Source organism: Mixophyes fleayi, chromosome 11, assembly GCF_038048845.1.
Source record: "Mixophyes fleayi isolate aMixFle1 chromosome 11, aMixFle1.hap1, whole genome shotgun sequence".
NCBI lineage: Eukaryota > Metazoa > Chordata > Amphibia > Anura > Limnodynastidae > Mixophyes > Mixophyes fleayi.
The window spans coordinates 88,921,830-88,939,051 of NC_134412.1; the positions used below are offsets into that span (position 1 = coordinate 88,921,830).

Genomic DNA, 17,222 nt, shown 5'->3' on the forward strand with positions numbered 1-17,222 from the left:
TAGTCCTGGGGATGAACATGTTCTAATAGGATAAGATAATTTGTTGTTCTGATAGCAGATATGATTCAATTAAACCTGGTGAGCCACTGTCCTGCTTCTTATCAGGGCTAATTAGGATAGTTCACAACATTTTATGAGAAAGATGCTTGAGAGGAGATGGGGGGGGGGGGGGTTGTTATTCACAAATGTGTATGTAGAGGTTTAGGAAAGTTATCAGAAATGAAGATATTTGAGACACAACTGTCTGTAGATGTACGTATAGAAAGAATGGAGTGACACTCTCAGGAGTGAAACAAATAACGTGTTTACTCAGCATGACAAACATAACTAGAATATAGAACAGAGAGCTGGAACTTCCCAGCATGCATAGCCCATGACCACACTTCCTGCCGTGCACTGGCAGGTCATACATTTACATCCTCCCCTTCATGATATAGATAGTAGGTTAGGTCTAAAGTAGCTGTGGGGTAGGATGTGGTGGTAAACTAATGGGAGAAGGGACCATGGAAGAATTACCAGTAAGCTGCAAAGTCCTGGAATTTCGGCTTAGGCTTGGATACCCGACCAGACCTCTTAACGATAAGACTGATTGATGATTGCCCAAAAGCCCACCTGAGCATTCAGGCATGTCAAGTGAGAGCCTTGAGTCTGAAGGTATGGTCATGGGCCCGTCAGATCTTGACTCCCTGTGAATTGTGAATGAGTTCCGGGTCAACCATAGATGGATTGGTTGCTGGAGGAACTTCCTCAGGCACAATCAGAAGGTGGCGATGGTTATGCTCATAGGTGGCAACTTCAGCTTGTACCATGTGACTGTTGGGAGGAGCAGATCCTTGGAGGGCAGTGGCAGGTCTATCCTATCCACAAGGAGTTTACGTTCAGACCGCTTGACCTGGAACACAATGTGCTGCCTATAACTTCTTTTGTTGGACAGCTGCTTGTAGATAAGTATTGTTTGCACTCATTTTCTTACTTCCTATTGCAACTGTTGCTTTGTAACAGGGATGAGAATCCTTCTGTGGCTTAACAATAACCGCTGGACAGGTGATGGTAAACTATCTCATGGTGTGTTTCTTAAGTTAGCCAATGCTGCACAAATATCAGTGATATCCCGTGTTCATTTTTCCAGCAGGTGTTTGGCTGAGCTGACAGCTCTTTCTGCTAGCCCATTACATTGAGGATAGCGGGGGCTTCTGTTTCAATGTCACTGAACATGGTGAACCAATTTTGTGACTCTCTGGCCCTGCACTTGACGGCTTCAAGGCCCAAATTCCCCCTGGTGGAGCTGCTTTGTAAAGTACCTCTGCAGGGTGCACAGTATTATGAATTTTTAACCTCTCAGGATGACGCCATCAGACAGAGTAAGCTCATCGCTAATGGCAAAGAAGGGGCCCAAATTTTGAGAGGTCACCATAGAGGACTGGAGCCACTGTTATGTAATATCATCATCATCATCATCATCATCATTTATTTATATAGCGCCAGCAAATTCCGCAGAGCTTTACAATTGGGATATGACTTGAGACAGCCATTGGCACCGACCATCTGCCAAGGTTTCATACTGTAGCTCATCCATTCAGTTGGAGGGTAGCATTTGCACAGGCCAAGACGTCATGTTCATCTTCAACTGGTGGTCACTCAGTTTGAGGAAAGTAGGCCCGGGAGAGGGCATCAGCCACAAATAATTCTTGGACACACTTGCAGATGACATCCAGATGGTATCTCTGTAACTTAAGATACATTATTTTTTTGCGGGCAGAAGCATTATACAGAGGCTTCTTCAGTTCAGATGAGTGGCTGATGGTCAACAGTGACAGGACGTCCACATGTAAAGTAATAGAACTTGTGACAGGCAAGCACTAATGTAAAGTCATTTTTCAATCTGTGCATATAGTGATTCAGTCAGTGCTCTGGAGGAGAAGCCTATGGGGCTGTTATTTTGGAGGCATACAGCATCCAGTCATTGTTGTGAGGCATCTGCAGAGATCACTACTGGTAAATGCACATTAAAGTACTAAAGTACTGGAGGGCTTATAAACATGTGTTTATTATTTTTTTTAACTGCAGCCTGCTGCTGTCTTAGTGGTTCAGTTGTCTCACTGTAGTTGGGAAGAAATTTGGACAGGTAGTTTGTCATTCCCTGGAATCGCTGAAGACTGAGTTTGTCCTCAGGGGACGGCATTTGCTGAATAGCCGCCGTTTTCGCAGGCTCTGGCTTGACCCCCCTTGTCAGTAAAGAGGTGACCCACATATTGAGCTTCCGACACCTGGAACCTGCATTTGTCTGGGTTGAGCTTTAAGTTTATGGCAAATATCCTTTTCATCACCTGACGGAGGCGCTCATCGTGTTCTTACATGCTGTGACCCCAGATCAGGATGTCATCGACAATGATATCACACGGGTATCCTACAAACAGCTGTTCCATGCACCGTTGGAAAACTTCACTGCCGGCGGTCAGGCCATAAGACGTGCACAAAACAGCATATCGTAGCATATCATCCAGCAGGTGCCATGTACGTGATGAGCCTGGACAACTCTTCGTCCAGTGGTATCTGCCAAAATCCACATTTAGCATCCAGGTTGCTGAAGATTTTTGCCTCTGGCATGTCAGTAATAACTTGTTCGACAGTTCTCAATGGGTGTCAAGGTCTCAACAGTGCTTTGTTGAGGTGAACGGGGTCTATGTTTAGTTTGACTGCAGCGACCATGTCTGAAACCCACTGTGTCTCTTCCTCTAACAGGGTAATTATATTTGTCCTTTAAGGCAACGGGGATGCGTCGGAGCGCACTGACTGTGGGGACAATTGACTCCTACACTGGTAAATGACAGTGAGTTTACCAATGGTATCACAGTCGAACAGATCTTTGAATTCCTTGAGCTCTTGAGTTTCTTGCTGTACTGCACCTTGATGGACTCCTTCTCCCAGATGTATCAAGCCCAGTTTAACGCTATCTGTCAGTCCAAGTAGTGGTTTCCGTTGTGTTTGACACAGAGGCTAGTAAAGATTTTTTCCTTTTCAGCGACCAGATCTACACTCTCACAATATATGGCACTGGTAGCTTCTGATACAGACTCGGTCTCTACGTTATTGACTCTATGTGGCTGCCTTTTCCTCAGTTTTTCACGTGGCTGGCTGGTTGCCATTGTGCATTTGAATCTGCAGCATTTTGCTAAGTGGTTCCATGTATTACAAGTGTTACAGCGTTTATTAAAGGCCGGGCATTTTTGCCTCTCAGGTGGGTGGTGCCATTAGTTAATTGGTGATGGCGCCAAAATCACATTTATTTAATTTTTTGCTAGTAGCTTTAATGATGATTTATGATTATGATTTATTTTCATCACGCTTTTTTAGGAGCTCTTTGGGGTCCTCATTATCCTCCCCTTCCTCATAGACAAATGTGTCTGCTTTATCTGCTACTTCTGCACCAGCTAGATTTAGTAAAGTATATGCTCATATCTTTTTTGACTTCTCAGATAGCCCAGCGATGCTGTACACTTTCCATTCTTTCTGGAACTTGAGCCAGTTGTCAGCGATTTATTTAATCAAAGATGAGAGGGTTAATGCAGCGGAGACCTTGATCCATGTCTACAAACTTCTGATACCATATAGATGTTATTGGAGAAAGACTGGAGTGAATCTTTGAGGTGCGAAACAAAACTGGTTTACTCAGCATGACAAAAATTAGTACAATGCAGAACAGAGAACCGGAACTTCCCAGCATGCATAGCCAATGACCTCACTTCCTGCAACGCGCTGGCAGGTCATACATTTACGGGGAAATGTCTTTCCTATGCTTTCTAAGATTCTATCGAGAAGGGCCACTAAGCAGCTAATTCCAATGGCGTAGAGTATCTGCAATGAAATCGCTATGTACATGTGCAGGAAGTGGCTGTATGTGTATGCACCTATGCAGACTTGCATGTATCTGACACCTCTGCAGATCAGCCATAACATTAAAGCCTCCTGCCTAATATTGCTGCCAAAATAGCTCTGACCCGTCGAGGCATGGACTCCACAAGACGTCTGAAGGTGTCCAGTGGTGTCTGGCACCAAGACGTTAGCAGCAGATTCTTAAGTCCTTGGACAGACTTTTTTCCAGCACATCTCACAGATGCTCGATCGACATGAGATCTGGGGAATTTGGAGGCCAAGGCAACACCTTGAACTCTTTGTCATGTTCCTCAAACCATTCCTGAAGAATTTTTGCAGTGTGTCAGGGCGCATTATCCTGCTGAAAGAGGCCACTGACATCAGGGAATACCGCTGTCATGAAGGGGTGGTCTATAACAATGTTTAGGTAGAAGGTACGTATGAAAGTAACATCCACATTAATGCCAGGACCCTAGGATTCCCAGCAGAAAATTGCCCAGAGCATTACACTGCCCCTGCCGGCTTGACTTCTTCCCATAGTGCATCCTGGTGCCATCTCTTCCCCGGGTAAATGATGCACACGCATCTACCCGTCCACATGATGTAAAAGAAAAAATGATCCATCAGACCTGACCACTTTCTTCCATTACTCCATAGTCCAGTTCTGACGCTCACGTGCCCATTGTAGGCACTTTCGGCAGTGGACAGGGGTCAGCATGGGCACTCTGACCAGTCTGCAGCTACGCAGACCCATACGCAGCAAGTAGCAGTGCACTGTGTCCTCTGACACCTTTCTATCATAGCCAGCATTAACTTTTTCAGCAATTTGTGCTACAGTAGCAAATCTCTTAACTGTCCCGATTTGCGGACCACAAAAGAAAAAAAAGAAAAGTGGGGCGAATTTTAAACAAAATTCGACCATTTGTTGGCGGATTTTGGGCGGAACATCGGTGGACTTATTTTGTCTGGTTTTTGAGATTCTAAATGTTTGGAGCTTTGCAATAATATGTAAACTAATGGGCAAAACGTCAAAGGAACACTTTGTAAAAGGGGATTCGTAAGATATAAAAGGACAAAAAAAACTTACACCCTTATAAAAGAACAACGTCATATTACTTGCTACCACAATCTACTACTAAGGCAGATGGTGATGTTTTTGCTACCAGCAATTAATCCTACAATTCTTTTTGACTTTTATTACTAACGCGAGCACAACGGAGACAGACACTTTGGCTGATTGTACTGACAGATTTATTTTATAATTAACGGCTTGGACATAATTTTGATGACTTTGTAGCTTTGCTTTTGTGGAACACCAGCAGGGTTATTTAAATAAATGTGTCATTTTAGGTCACCACTGTGAAGCTCTTTTTTCTTGTTCGTGATAAATATATATATATATATATATATCTCTATCCAACAACACATTTTTTCTTAAGTTAGTATTTTTTTTATCTTTTAGAAAACGAGACTGTCATGGGCAAATGTAATTCTCATTTGTACCCTTTGTAAATGGTCACCAAAGATCCTTTACGAAGTTGCAAAAATTCAGCCCGTAGCGCAAATGTGAATTTGTGATATCGTGCATCCAATGCACCCACTTCAGGGGGAAAATACATGGTATAGCACATCAAGATTGCAGTAAACTGTGTGGGTGCAATATTTTGATTCCTTCTGATGGTAGGAGCTTGTCAGATCGGTGGGGATTATCGTTCAATGCGAGATACCTCCAGGAAGCTGCCTTGTACTGGGACTAAAGGCAGACATTAGCGGAATGTGTTGTGGAATGAGATATTTCAGAGCTTCAAAGCTTTGAGATTGTTTTGGAACTATAAGCGCCAGCATGCTGACACTCGTAGTTCCACAATAATTGAGGCTTCACAATAACAGATTAGTGGCAGTTTGCCTGGTCACTCTAGTCTGAGGTCCAAGCAGCGGCAATAATCCGATGTCGATGTCTGTGCAACACACAGCGTCAGTCATGTGATGCTGAGACCCTGAAGTCAAAGGAGTGTGTGCTCCGTTCTGATTGGAGGAGCCCAGAACATGCAGTAACAGAAGCGCCGGGGAGGTGCAGCACATGACCTGCATCGTCTATGCAGTACGCGCTGTACTGTAAAGTATAGCCGCCTGGCTGTCTAATAATAGCAGTATTTTAGGAAGAAGATCGAAGATTTGCAATTAATTAAAGGAGTGGCCTGAAAGTGAAATTAGACAAGAATTTGATGTAGTGTTTTTAGATTATATATATATATATATACAAGTTAACCCGTGCATGATACTCATGCATTCTAGTCAAATCAAGCTACTTAAGGTGTTAAAAAGGTTCTTGTCATGCATTTGGGCCATAGCCCAGGCCTCCTCAGGGGAAGAGCGTTACTTCCCGACGCAAGCGCCCTTTTTTAACGTGGTTTTGTCCACATGTCACCACCTCATCATTCTTCTCCATCACCTCATCCTTCATTTTCATCGCCACATCTATCCAGATGTCTATCCAGACACAGGGATCTCTCTCAGCGGTCCTGAGTATCACACTCCTCTCGCTCTGTCACCCCCGGCAACCACCAACCACTCCCCACTGTCACCCCGGCAACCACCAACCACTCCCAACTGTCACTTCTCCTTCAAGAAATATATATATATTTTTTTTAAATCTTTATAAACACTTTTAACAATTAACAAATTAAATTAACAAATTAAAAACATCTTAGTATACCAAATTTCAGCCCTTTCTGAGGTTTTTTTTCCCCACACACTAAGAATTTAGTAGGTCAGTGTATAACTCCGCCCAGAAGGTGGCGCTGCAGCTTGGTTTTATTTTTTCCACACACACACACAGACAGACTAACACACGCCACTAGGCATTTATATTATAGATATTGCCAAGAATAAAGAAAAAGCTCTCAATGTCATATAACTTCATCACCAAATTAAGCACAAGTTCTAAACTAATACAAATTATTATAGACACCGCCCCAGCAAAAAAATGATCTGGGCTATTTATTGTTGGGTGAATGGGTTTCGCTGGCTCTCGGTGGGAGCAAATATTGGCGGTACAATTACCGCTGCAGTCCTTCTTCTCGGTGTGGCAATAGCAGTAGAAAATCAATGGGGGGAAAAAAGGCTTTATTTTTAGAATAAAGAATTTTTTTCAATGGATAATTTTAAATTCTTTTACACTTTTAAAATCGGCAAGATTTTATTGATAAATTATGGCAATAGGTGATTTTCTATCACTGTGATAAGTGGTGATAGAAAATCGTCCCTATGGCCAGATATTAATAAATACACGCCTATATCACTTATCCCGCTTACGAAAGTCTCAGTGATTGTCTAGTTTGCCTAATTATAGGCTGAATAAAGGAAACTTTAGCCCACAGCATTGTAAATCCCCATGATCTCCGTGGAAAGCGGGTCAACAACTCCCAAGACAAATTACTGGATCTATAGAGATATAAGTCCATTATCCACATTAATCTACATGTGTTTGTGTTACTGTCATATGGCAGGGATAGAAATACAGGGCAGTCCAAGACATTATGGAGACGAACTGGGAGTTTGTAATGTAATGCGAAGCGGGGCAATCCAACACAATCCAGACCACACAGGTCATTATTTGTAAAGGGTTACATCAACTGAGATCTGTTGGAGCCTGGCGTGATGTGTGCCTGAGCACAGAGCTGGGCAGTTGCCGGGGTCCCCACGAACATAGGGGACCTCATAGTCTTGCCAACATAAGCAAGACAAAATCAACACAAAACATTTTTTTTTTAAGCAAATTGTGAAGTAATTCTCTGCAAAGAAATTTTGCAAATGTTTGTGTTGAACACTTGGTTAACAATAAATAATTCATAGTCATTTCGTGCTGTGCCCTCTCCACCTGTATGATTTACCAACCGAGTACCATTTTATATGTTGAATTTCTTGTTTTACAACTTCAAGGCTCATGTTATATTGGCCAAATATTTGTGCTGATTAATCTCTGCTGTACATCATTTTTTGTAATGTTTAAACACTGATTTTGTTGGAGGTACCACTAAAAAAAGCTTCAGCTTATCTACTGTATAATACTTTTATAGTACTTTTTTATGTGAGTGGTTTGTAGATAGGGCCCCAGTGCACCTCTTTGCCCGGAGGTTTATATTGCTGTTAAGCCGCCCCTGCGCCCTTTCACTTTGAAGTTCGAGCAAAACTCAACAATTTGTTAGCACTGTAGCATCCTGCGGAGCCTCAACGTCCTAGGCTCCGATGGGACTTTGCACACAATTGTACTCCCCACTTCGGGCTAGATTTACTAAACTGCGGGTTTGAAAAAGTGGAGATGTTGCCTATAGCAACCAATCAGATTCTAGCTGTCATTTATTTAGTGCATTCTACAAAATGACAGCTAGAATCGGATTGGTTGCTATAGGCAACATCTCCACTTTTTCAAACCCGAAGTTTAGTAAATATACCCCTTAGTGTTTTCTGAGGCTTTCGGTGCTTGGTGACTCCGTTTACCTCACCCACCTTGCTGTAGGTAAATGCTCAATGGTAGAATCGCCTGCTCTCTGAGGAGTCCAGGTGGTCTCCCGCTAATTTGGTAGTCTCCCGGACTTTCCGGGAACAGGAGGCAAATATGATTTTTTTTTGGTGAAGGGTGCAGAAATAATTTGCTTGCCTTCAACTAAGCAAAGCAAAAAGTTGCTTGCCCATCATTAATACGAAAGAAAGCACTGGTTATCCCAAGTCGTCCCAAAATAAATCCTCTTACAGAATACAATACCAGGGCCGCCATCAGGAGGGTACAGGGAGTACAGCAGTATGGGGCCCCACCAGCCCTGGGCCCAGACAAATTGGCCACACTTGGCCACACTGGGCCTCCACAGTGAATTAGGGGAGGTAGCAGGAGCCTTTTCTAATTGGCAGCTGCTCCTGAGAGGTGAGAGGTGGAGTGGGGAGAGACCTCTGCGTGTAGTTAAAGATGCACAGTGGGCCCCCTTGTAGGTAGCATGTCTGCCTCCGCTCCCAGGATGTCGGGGCTCCACAGTTGCCGCTATTTGCTCCAGTCCCAACCCCCCAAGGTGCTCGGCTCCCGGACAGAGATTAATTAATAACGTCACAGCGCTGTCAATAGAGAGGAGCAGAAAGGAGACAGCAAAAAGACACAGAGAGGTTAGTAATCTACTGCAGGGGTTAGATGGAACCGGGGATGGGGGGGGTGAATGTAGAGAACGGGGAAAAGGGCAAATGTTGGGTAGAGAATAATTTAAAAATGAAGGTGTGGCGAGAGAAGGAAGGAGGGAGCCCTGCTTGTTACATTTGTACTGGGCCTCGCAATTTCTGATGGCAGCCCTGTACACTACCCCTAATTGATTTCCAGGACTACCCTGAGCAGTTATGCAAATTAGATCATTATCAATAAATATCACAAACAGTATACTCTCTATCTTGAAAAGGGATTGTTAAAACGTAACGACACGACCATCCTGCAAAAGTGACTGTAAAACCAAATTATTACTATGAACAGTGGGGTTTGTGGCAGCTTTCTGCATTCTCCCTCCCTATTCCTCCTCTTTTTTTTTCTGTGTTTTTAAATCTTGTTCTCCACCCACTTCAGATCATATAGTTGCTTCAAGCTCCAAACAGCTCATTTGAGCACAGAAGTTTTTTTATGAGGAGTTAGCAGAGGTGAACAAGGGACACTTTGCTGTAGTATTTCCGATAGGAGCAGAGCTCAAGAAAGACAGATTTTTCTTTTTTTTTTTGTAAATGCAATATATAATAGGGCCGTCTGATCTGTGATAGTGGAAGAAAACCCAGCTCTGAAGCAACCAGCATGGATCCTGCGTGAGGGAGGAATTACAATGACTGTGGTTTTAAATGCACAAAAAAAGGCAGCGATATTGTGGTTATTATAAGGATCACTAGGAGCCCTCAATGTGCTCTCAGGAGGAAGATCGTTCTCGTTGTATTCATACAATCTGCCAGCAACTCCAACTCCTCTATCTATAGTATATAATTCCTGGGGGCTACAATACACATCAGAGGACATAAAGAGAGGAAATTTGATTTTACTAACTTATATTACTTTATAGACTTTGTGGACATGGAAAATGAAGCCCCCAAAACTGTGGACAATCAAATGGAAAAATATATGTAATTATTTTTCATCCCTTTGCAATTTATTTAATGTATTGATGTATTATATACTGTTTTTTATATAATATAATCGTACTCCTCCTTCTCTTAACTATAATGATGTATCTATCAACCTGCTGTCTGTCTAATTGCTGTGCTGTTGTGTCACATTTTCTGTGTTTGCATTTCTCTCTGATCCTGTGATTTGATTGCCTTCAGTACTAACATCTCTCTCTCTCTCTCTCTCTCTCTCTCTCTCTCTCTCTCTCTCTCTCCTATCCCTCCCTATCTCTCTCTCTCTCTCTCCTATCCCTCCCTCCCTCTCTCTCTCTCTCTCTCTCTCTCTCCTATCCCTCCCTCTCTCTCTCTCTCTCTCTCTCTCTCCCTCTCTCTCTCTCCTCTCTCCCTCTCTCTCTCTCCTATCCCTCCCTCTCTCTCTCTCTCTCATATCTCTCTCTCTCTCTCTCATATCTCTCTCTCTCTCTCTCTCTCTCTCTCATATCTCTCTCTCTCTCCTCTCTCTCTCTCTCATATCTCTCTCTCTCTCTCTCTCTCTCTCTCTCTCTCTCTCTCCTCTCTCCCTCTCTCTCTCTCCTCTCTCCCTCTCTCTCTCTCCTATCCCTCCCTCTCTCTCTCTCTCTCATATCTCTCTCTCTCTCTCTCATATCTCTCTCTCTCTCTCTCTCTCTCTCATATCTCTCTCTCTCTCTCTCTCTCTCTCCTATCCCCTATCTCTGTCTCTCTCCTATCCCTCCCTCTCCCTCTCTCTCTCCAATCTCTCTCTCTCCAATCTCTCTCTCTCTCTCTCTCTCTCCAATCTCTCTCTCTCTCTCTCCAATCTCTCTCTCTTTCCTCTTTTTCTCTTTTCCCTATCTCTCTTTCCCTCTCTCGCTCCTATCTCTCTCTCCTATCTCTCTCTTTCTCCTTCTGTCTCTCCTATCTCTCTCTCTTTCCCCCCCCCCTCTCTCTCTCTCTCTCTCTTTTTTTTTTCCCTCTCTCTCTCTCTTTTCATTCTGTACTTGAAGTCACTGCACGCTGCTATGTGTTTGCCACCAGCTTCCAGGCTGGCTTCAGGCAGACGATACCCTGATACCTAAATACATCTTGTTTTTTTCTATTTTAAGAGTTACAATAATGGGGAAATCTGAGAGCCAAATGGATATAGTGGAAAAATCGAATAAATCTGTTAAAAAGTCATGGAGCATCATCGAAATCGGTCTCTCGGTGCTGCTCTTTCTGATGACCTGCGGACTGATCGCCCTCTTGGTCTTGTACACCACTAACAAAGGTAAGGTCGCTCTCTCTCCGGCACTTAATGAAGCCTATGATAATCTCCCGGCCACCTCTGAACAGGTTAATGGACAGACGCCAAGAGTCGGCAATCTGCCCTGATTTCATTTTAATAATCAGTTCTACTGCCGCTCGATAGCTCAGTATTCCCGAAATCAATAACGTTTCAGTCGATCCTGCTCACCTAGTGTAAAAAATATTCCAGGGCTTATAGATTTGTATGGAAAGCAATCTGTCTCCACTCTAAACTGGGCAATCATGCGTGACAGCCAAACCTTAACCCCTTACTGCTGGCCGCTCTGCTCATCAGAGAGCCAAACAACTTCATAATGATCCACGAACTTGTAGATTGAATGAACTTTGAACTAATTGCAGCAGGTTATGGACACTTTGCAAATGTTGGATGAGAAAATAGTGTTCCATATTTATTTACTAGGCTAACTATATATACAATAAATCTATTTATTACAATGTTACATTGATATATGGCTGTTAATATATGTGAAAATATTTATTCTCTATGAAAATACAAAAGTTAAATCTAATTCAATTTTGAGCTGTATAAATAAAATACATACCATGCATTACTTTTTTTATTTTTTTTATATATATTGATTTGTTAAAACACCTCTCCGCTTTATTAATGTATTTTGTAGTATTGTGGCCTATAGATGTCACTATTGATATTTCCAATCCGTGACTGTAAGCTTTATATCTACATGTACTATAGAGGAGGTCATTGAAAGAAAAAAAGTTTTAATTGGAAACTGTGAATGAAATAAATTGAAAGCAGGTAACTATATTTCATTTCACACCATGGGGTAAATTTATCAAGCTGCGGGTTTGAAAAAGTGGGGATGTTGCCTATAGCGACCAATCAGATTCTAGCTGTTATTTTGTAGAATGTACTAAATAAATGATAACCAGAATCTGATTGGTTGCTATAGGCAACATCTCCACTTTTTCAAACCCGCTGCTTGATACATTTACCCCCATATTTTTTAAAAATGATGTTTTGATGACAGATTAACTTTACTTTTTTTTTGCTTGCAGACTCTAACCTATTAAACTGGCCACACCCTTGACAATATATGTGGTCGATATAGACCGTATTGCCCTGAAATTGCCATAGGGGTGGGATTTCATGATCATCGAGGATGATCAAAATCCATTTGGATTTTTATTGTACCTGGTAGATTAAGCTGATGTGTGTGTGTGTGTGTGTGTGTGCAGCCATTGGTCGATAACTCTGATTGGCGATATGGTCAAGTAGACAGATCTTAACATGTACGACCAGATCTACAGAGCTTGAAGTAAAACAGTTTGAATGATATGTTTTCTGTGTACACTTGGCAGCGTTCCGTTGGCACAACTGTTTCAGTAGTATCCGCTAATCTGTAAATATTTCCAAGGAGGCTGAAACAACACTGCTATATTTGTTGACTAATTTTCAAAAGAACTCTCTTATTTTCAATTATGTTGTGGGTGAGTTGCAGTTTGTAACTACAGAACAGAATTGGCTAATGCATTGTAAATATTCCAGTAACCAGCATATTGTGGACAATGAACATGTTTCAGATTCTTGCTTATAATACAAGGATATCATTTATTGTCTAATTAACACCCTAAGACCTCGTACGCACTGGCGATACAATCAGGCGTTCAATGCTTCTTAAAGCCCACTAAACATACTTTAATGCTAATTGTCCAAAACATAAAATGTGCACACTCACTCACACACATACACACACACACACAGTCACACACATACATACACACACAGTCACACACATACACATACACACACACACAGTCACACACATACATACACACACATACATATACACACACACACACAGTCACACACAGACACACACACACAGTCACACACAGACACACACTTCTGAGAACCGTTAATTTTCCTTTCTGTGAATTTCAACATTGGCTGATGGTTTGCAAAGATATTTGGAAGAGAACCGTAAACTTCCAACTTGCAATCAAAACTAAATAACAACTTGTTTTATTTGCATTTATCTATGTTGGTTTATCGTGCTGCGGTCCCATATTTTTTATTACATTTTTATTTTAATTTTGTTCATCTATCTATATTATAGAATTTAAGAGATAAAAACTTAAAATGCTATTTATTGTAGATTTTTTATAGAAATGCAAGTAAATTGTTGTTTCTGTTGATACGTTAACATATGATAATAAAAATGATGAAAAGCTGAAAGTATTAGTAGCCTCCATGGATCATAGATATACGCTGTTCCCAAACTATTAGTAGGATGCGGTATTTGTGTTGATTAGTAGTATTAGTAGAATGTTTTTACTGATTTCTATTTTTGTCATTATAACTACACTACGTTTTATGTTCGCTGATGATTGGTTACATTTACCTTTCTGAATTCACAGTGATCTATATAACAACATTAATCCAGTTGTTGCAATGTTTAGCTTGTTTGTAACAATTCCTTGGAAAATCATTTTGTTTGTTGATTTTCATCCAGATGTCAACGTCATATATATATATATATATATATATATATATATATATATATATATATATATATATATATATTCCTTGCTTTTTAGATGCATTTGAATGGACTCAGAGCACCTATTATATTTAGTGTTTAAAACTAGTTACACACAAACATTCAGGAAAGGAAGTGGGCGGGGCTTCTCCAACCTGCAGCATTAGCAAACAGCAGCACGCAGCATTCCAAGGCGACACAGCCGTACTGACATGTAGCCAATCCGAACCTCTAAGCATTAATAAGAGCACAGAGTAGTGATGTAAGACTCCTGTCAAACTATATCAGGAAGGTCAGATTGTCAGACGTAACTGTCTTCGACACAAAGTTCATACATTCAACTGACACAGACTATGTAACTATTGACTGCGTAACAAAATATCCCATTCTTGCTACAAGAATAATACTTATAAGGTTATTTCATGTTCTATTTTTTTCCTGCTCTCTAGAAAAATCATCACCTAAGCAACCTGCTAACCTTTTCCTAAATATAGTAAGAATTAATCCTTTGATTCTATGATGGTTAACTAATAAAGTCCTAATTGTAAAGGGCTACGGAATTTGCTGGCACTATATAAATAAATGATGATGATGATGATGATGATAATGAAAGTACGGTTGGACAGGATTCACTGATTCCAATATATAAATCAGTAGAATTGGGTTTAGTCGTTGGCATTTGCAGATTGTAATTGTATAGTCAAGGGATAAATGATCATTGTATAGATATTCCTTTCAGAGGTATTTTCTATGAGGGGGCTTGTACGTCTGCTTCCAGAGGTGTCATCTCTTGTTAAGGAGAGGTGCCATTAATTGCCTTCTCTTTCCCATAGAACCTTTATGTTCAAGCAGAACTCTCCTGTCAATCTTATTGAGTGTGATAATCCTCACGATTCAGTAGGTTGTGAGCACAGCCAAGTAACACGGGATATGTGTGGCATGACTGCAGACATGGTATGATGCCATTGGGGGATGTCTGGGTACAGAAAGGATTGAACATATGACAGAGGGCAGGGAAGGAGGGGGCAAATACGAGATTGCTCATTTCCTTCACAGGGGGTAATAAAGTAACATCTAGTATATAATGGGTTTTTTTAGACTAAATTCCCTTTGATATATTAATTTTCATTCCAAGAATTCAATAAATCTTCACAAAAATTAAAACACTAATTTCTCCCCTTAGGAGGTCTATTTTACTTGTCTCTAGCACAGCTTTAGCTAACATGTGGCATTCTAGTTGTTGTGGAACTACAAGTCCCATCACACCCCATGATAGTTTGCTTAAGCTAGTTCTAGCATCCTCTGTTGGACAGGGAGAAGCCGTCATTGATTTCTTTAAAGTATGTATTAATTTTTTTTAGGACACCCGGCCCAAAGTTTCAACAACCTCTCTCCATTATTTACACACCAGTCAGTACTTTGGTCATTTATATGGTCACCTTGTTTTACCCAGACGGAGTATTGTATGGTAACGGTGACTATGTATGATCTCCAAAACCAAGCTGTATATTTATCTGTTCACGTAATCTGTAAAGAGAGATTATTGAAAAACTATTTTATATATATTTTTTATATTTATCTGCCAGCTGAGTGATAGTTCGCAAACCGCTGATATTCATTTCCTAGTCCTCTTTCTATCTGGTGAAAATAAAGCACATGCTAAAGCTGTTTTAATACATATACTACTTGTTATTTGGAGAAGCCGGTCTATCCCTTCAACCTGCGAATTTGCAATTTTTCTGCTGATGTTTTCACTACAGTCCAGCAGACAGACAGCTCCTGACTATTGATACTTATTTAGAACCATTAAGGCTATAAAAAAATAAGATTAAATACAATGATGATGATAATGGTTATTTATTATTGTTGCTGTTGTTGTTGTTGTTGTTATTATTATCTATAAGAATATTACCTATTTCTGGCACAAAAGTGTAGGTTCTTGAGCAGTCTACTCATACTATATGTGTGTATATATATATATATATATATATATATATATATCTACTATATAAATGCCTAGTGGCGTGTGTGGGAAAAAAAACAAACCAAGCTGCAGCGCCGCCTGCTGGGCAGAGTTATACACTGACCTATATATTTCTTGAAGGAGAAGTGACAGTTGGGAGTGGTTGGTGGTTGCCGGGGGTGACAGTGGGGAGTTTTTAACACCTTAAGTAGCTTGATGAAGGATGTGGCGATGAAGATGAAGGATGAGGTGATGGAGAAAAATGATGAGGTGGTGACATGTGGACAAAACCACGTTAAAAAAGGGCGCTTGGGTCGGGAAGTAACGCTCTTCCCCTGAGGAGGCCTGGGCTATGGCCCAAATGCATGACAAGAACCTTTTTAACACCTTAAGTAGCTTGATTTGACTAGAATGCATGAGTATCATGCACGGGTTAACTTGTGTGTGTGTGTATGTGTGTGTGTGTGTGTATGTGTATATATATATATATATATATATATATATATATATATATTATATTATATTATATTATATTATATTATATTATTGCAGTTGAGCAGGTGGATCTAGGCATCTTATACCCCCATTGCTGTCTACATTGATCTTGGTGAACTACACCCCCAATCACAACATTTCATATCACTTTTTCATAATTATTTTGTTTTATTTGAAACACCCTTCTTCAATAAATATTAATTGCTATAGTCTAGGGAATGGCTTGTTTAAGTTGCAGTAATTATAGAGAATAATAAATTTGTACTGTAAAGTTGGACATTGTTTAAAAATGGGGACAATATGCGGGGAAAATATGACAGCAACAAACCAGGGACTGTCTGTATGAATTAGGGACAGTTGGTAATTACTTGGAATGTGATACTGCCTCTCAGTGGATGCTCAGTAGGGAGAACACTGATCCACACTTGCTTTATGGGAAGCAGAGCCATGATTGACAGTTGCTCAATCGACCTACATCATGGAAAGCTTCTATAAATCAGAAAAGGCAGAAAAGTGGTAGATAATTATTATCATTTTATTCCAAAAGAGCACATGCTGCTGTGTCTGTATTTATATTCCTGATTTTTTTTGTTCCCAATTTCCGTCACCATACACAATACACTGAGTGGCCTGTAAGATTCTGTAACTGATTGATATAATGTCACTGCACTGATAGAGCAAAGTTTGAGAATTTTTAAACATGAATATGGCCGAACAATATTTTTCTCGAATTGGCTCGGCAGTATGGCTTACCTGGCGGGAGAGGGTGTTACATGATTGGTTGTGAACGTCACGTGACCAGTTGACGTCTAGTAATGTGACCGCCTCTTCAGACAGCCAATCATTATGAGTAATGAGATTCCACTGGTTGTACTTGTAACCTTTCCCTTTAAATAGATAAGTAGTAGATTAAGAACCATAAATGCAGAACAGAAATAAAATAT

The 17,222-nt window shown here is 40.8% G+C and overlaps 1 protein-coding gene across 2 annotated transcripts in view; it reads left to right on the top strand.

The window, feature by feature from the left end:
* The window catches only part of MMEL1 (membrane metalloendopeptidase like 1), a 128,163-nt gene that overhangs the window by 31,738 nt on the left and 79,203 nt on the right, over positions 1 to 17,222 (top strand). The window contains exons 1-2 of one of the 2 annotated variants that reach the window (XM_075190165.1): positions 9,503 to 10,011; positions 11,118 to 11,281. In XM_075190165.1, the coding sequence (XP_075046266.1) occupies positions 9,962 to 10,011; positions 11,118 to 11,281 (214 nt within the window). In that variant the 5' untranslated portion in view covers positions 9,503 to 9,961. Of the gene's footprint in view, positions 1 to 9,502; positions 10,012 to 11,117; positions 11,282 to 17,222 lie in introns of those variants that run through there. The other variant, XM_075190166.1, reaches the window with a different exon arrangement.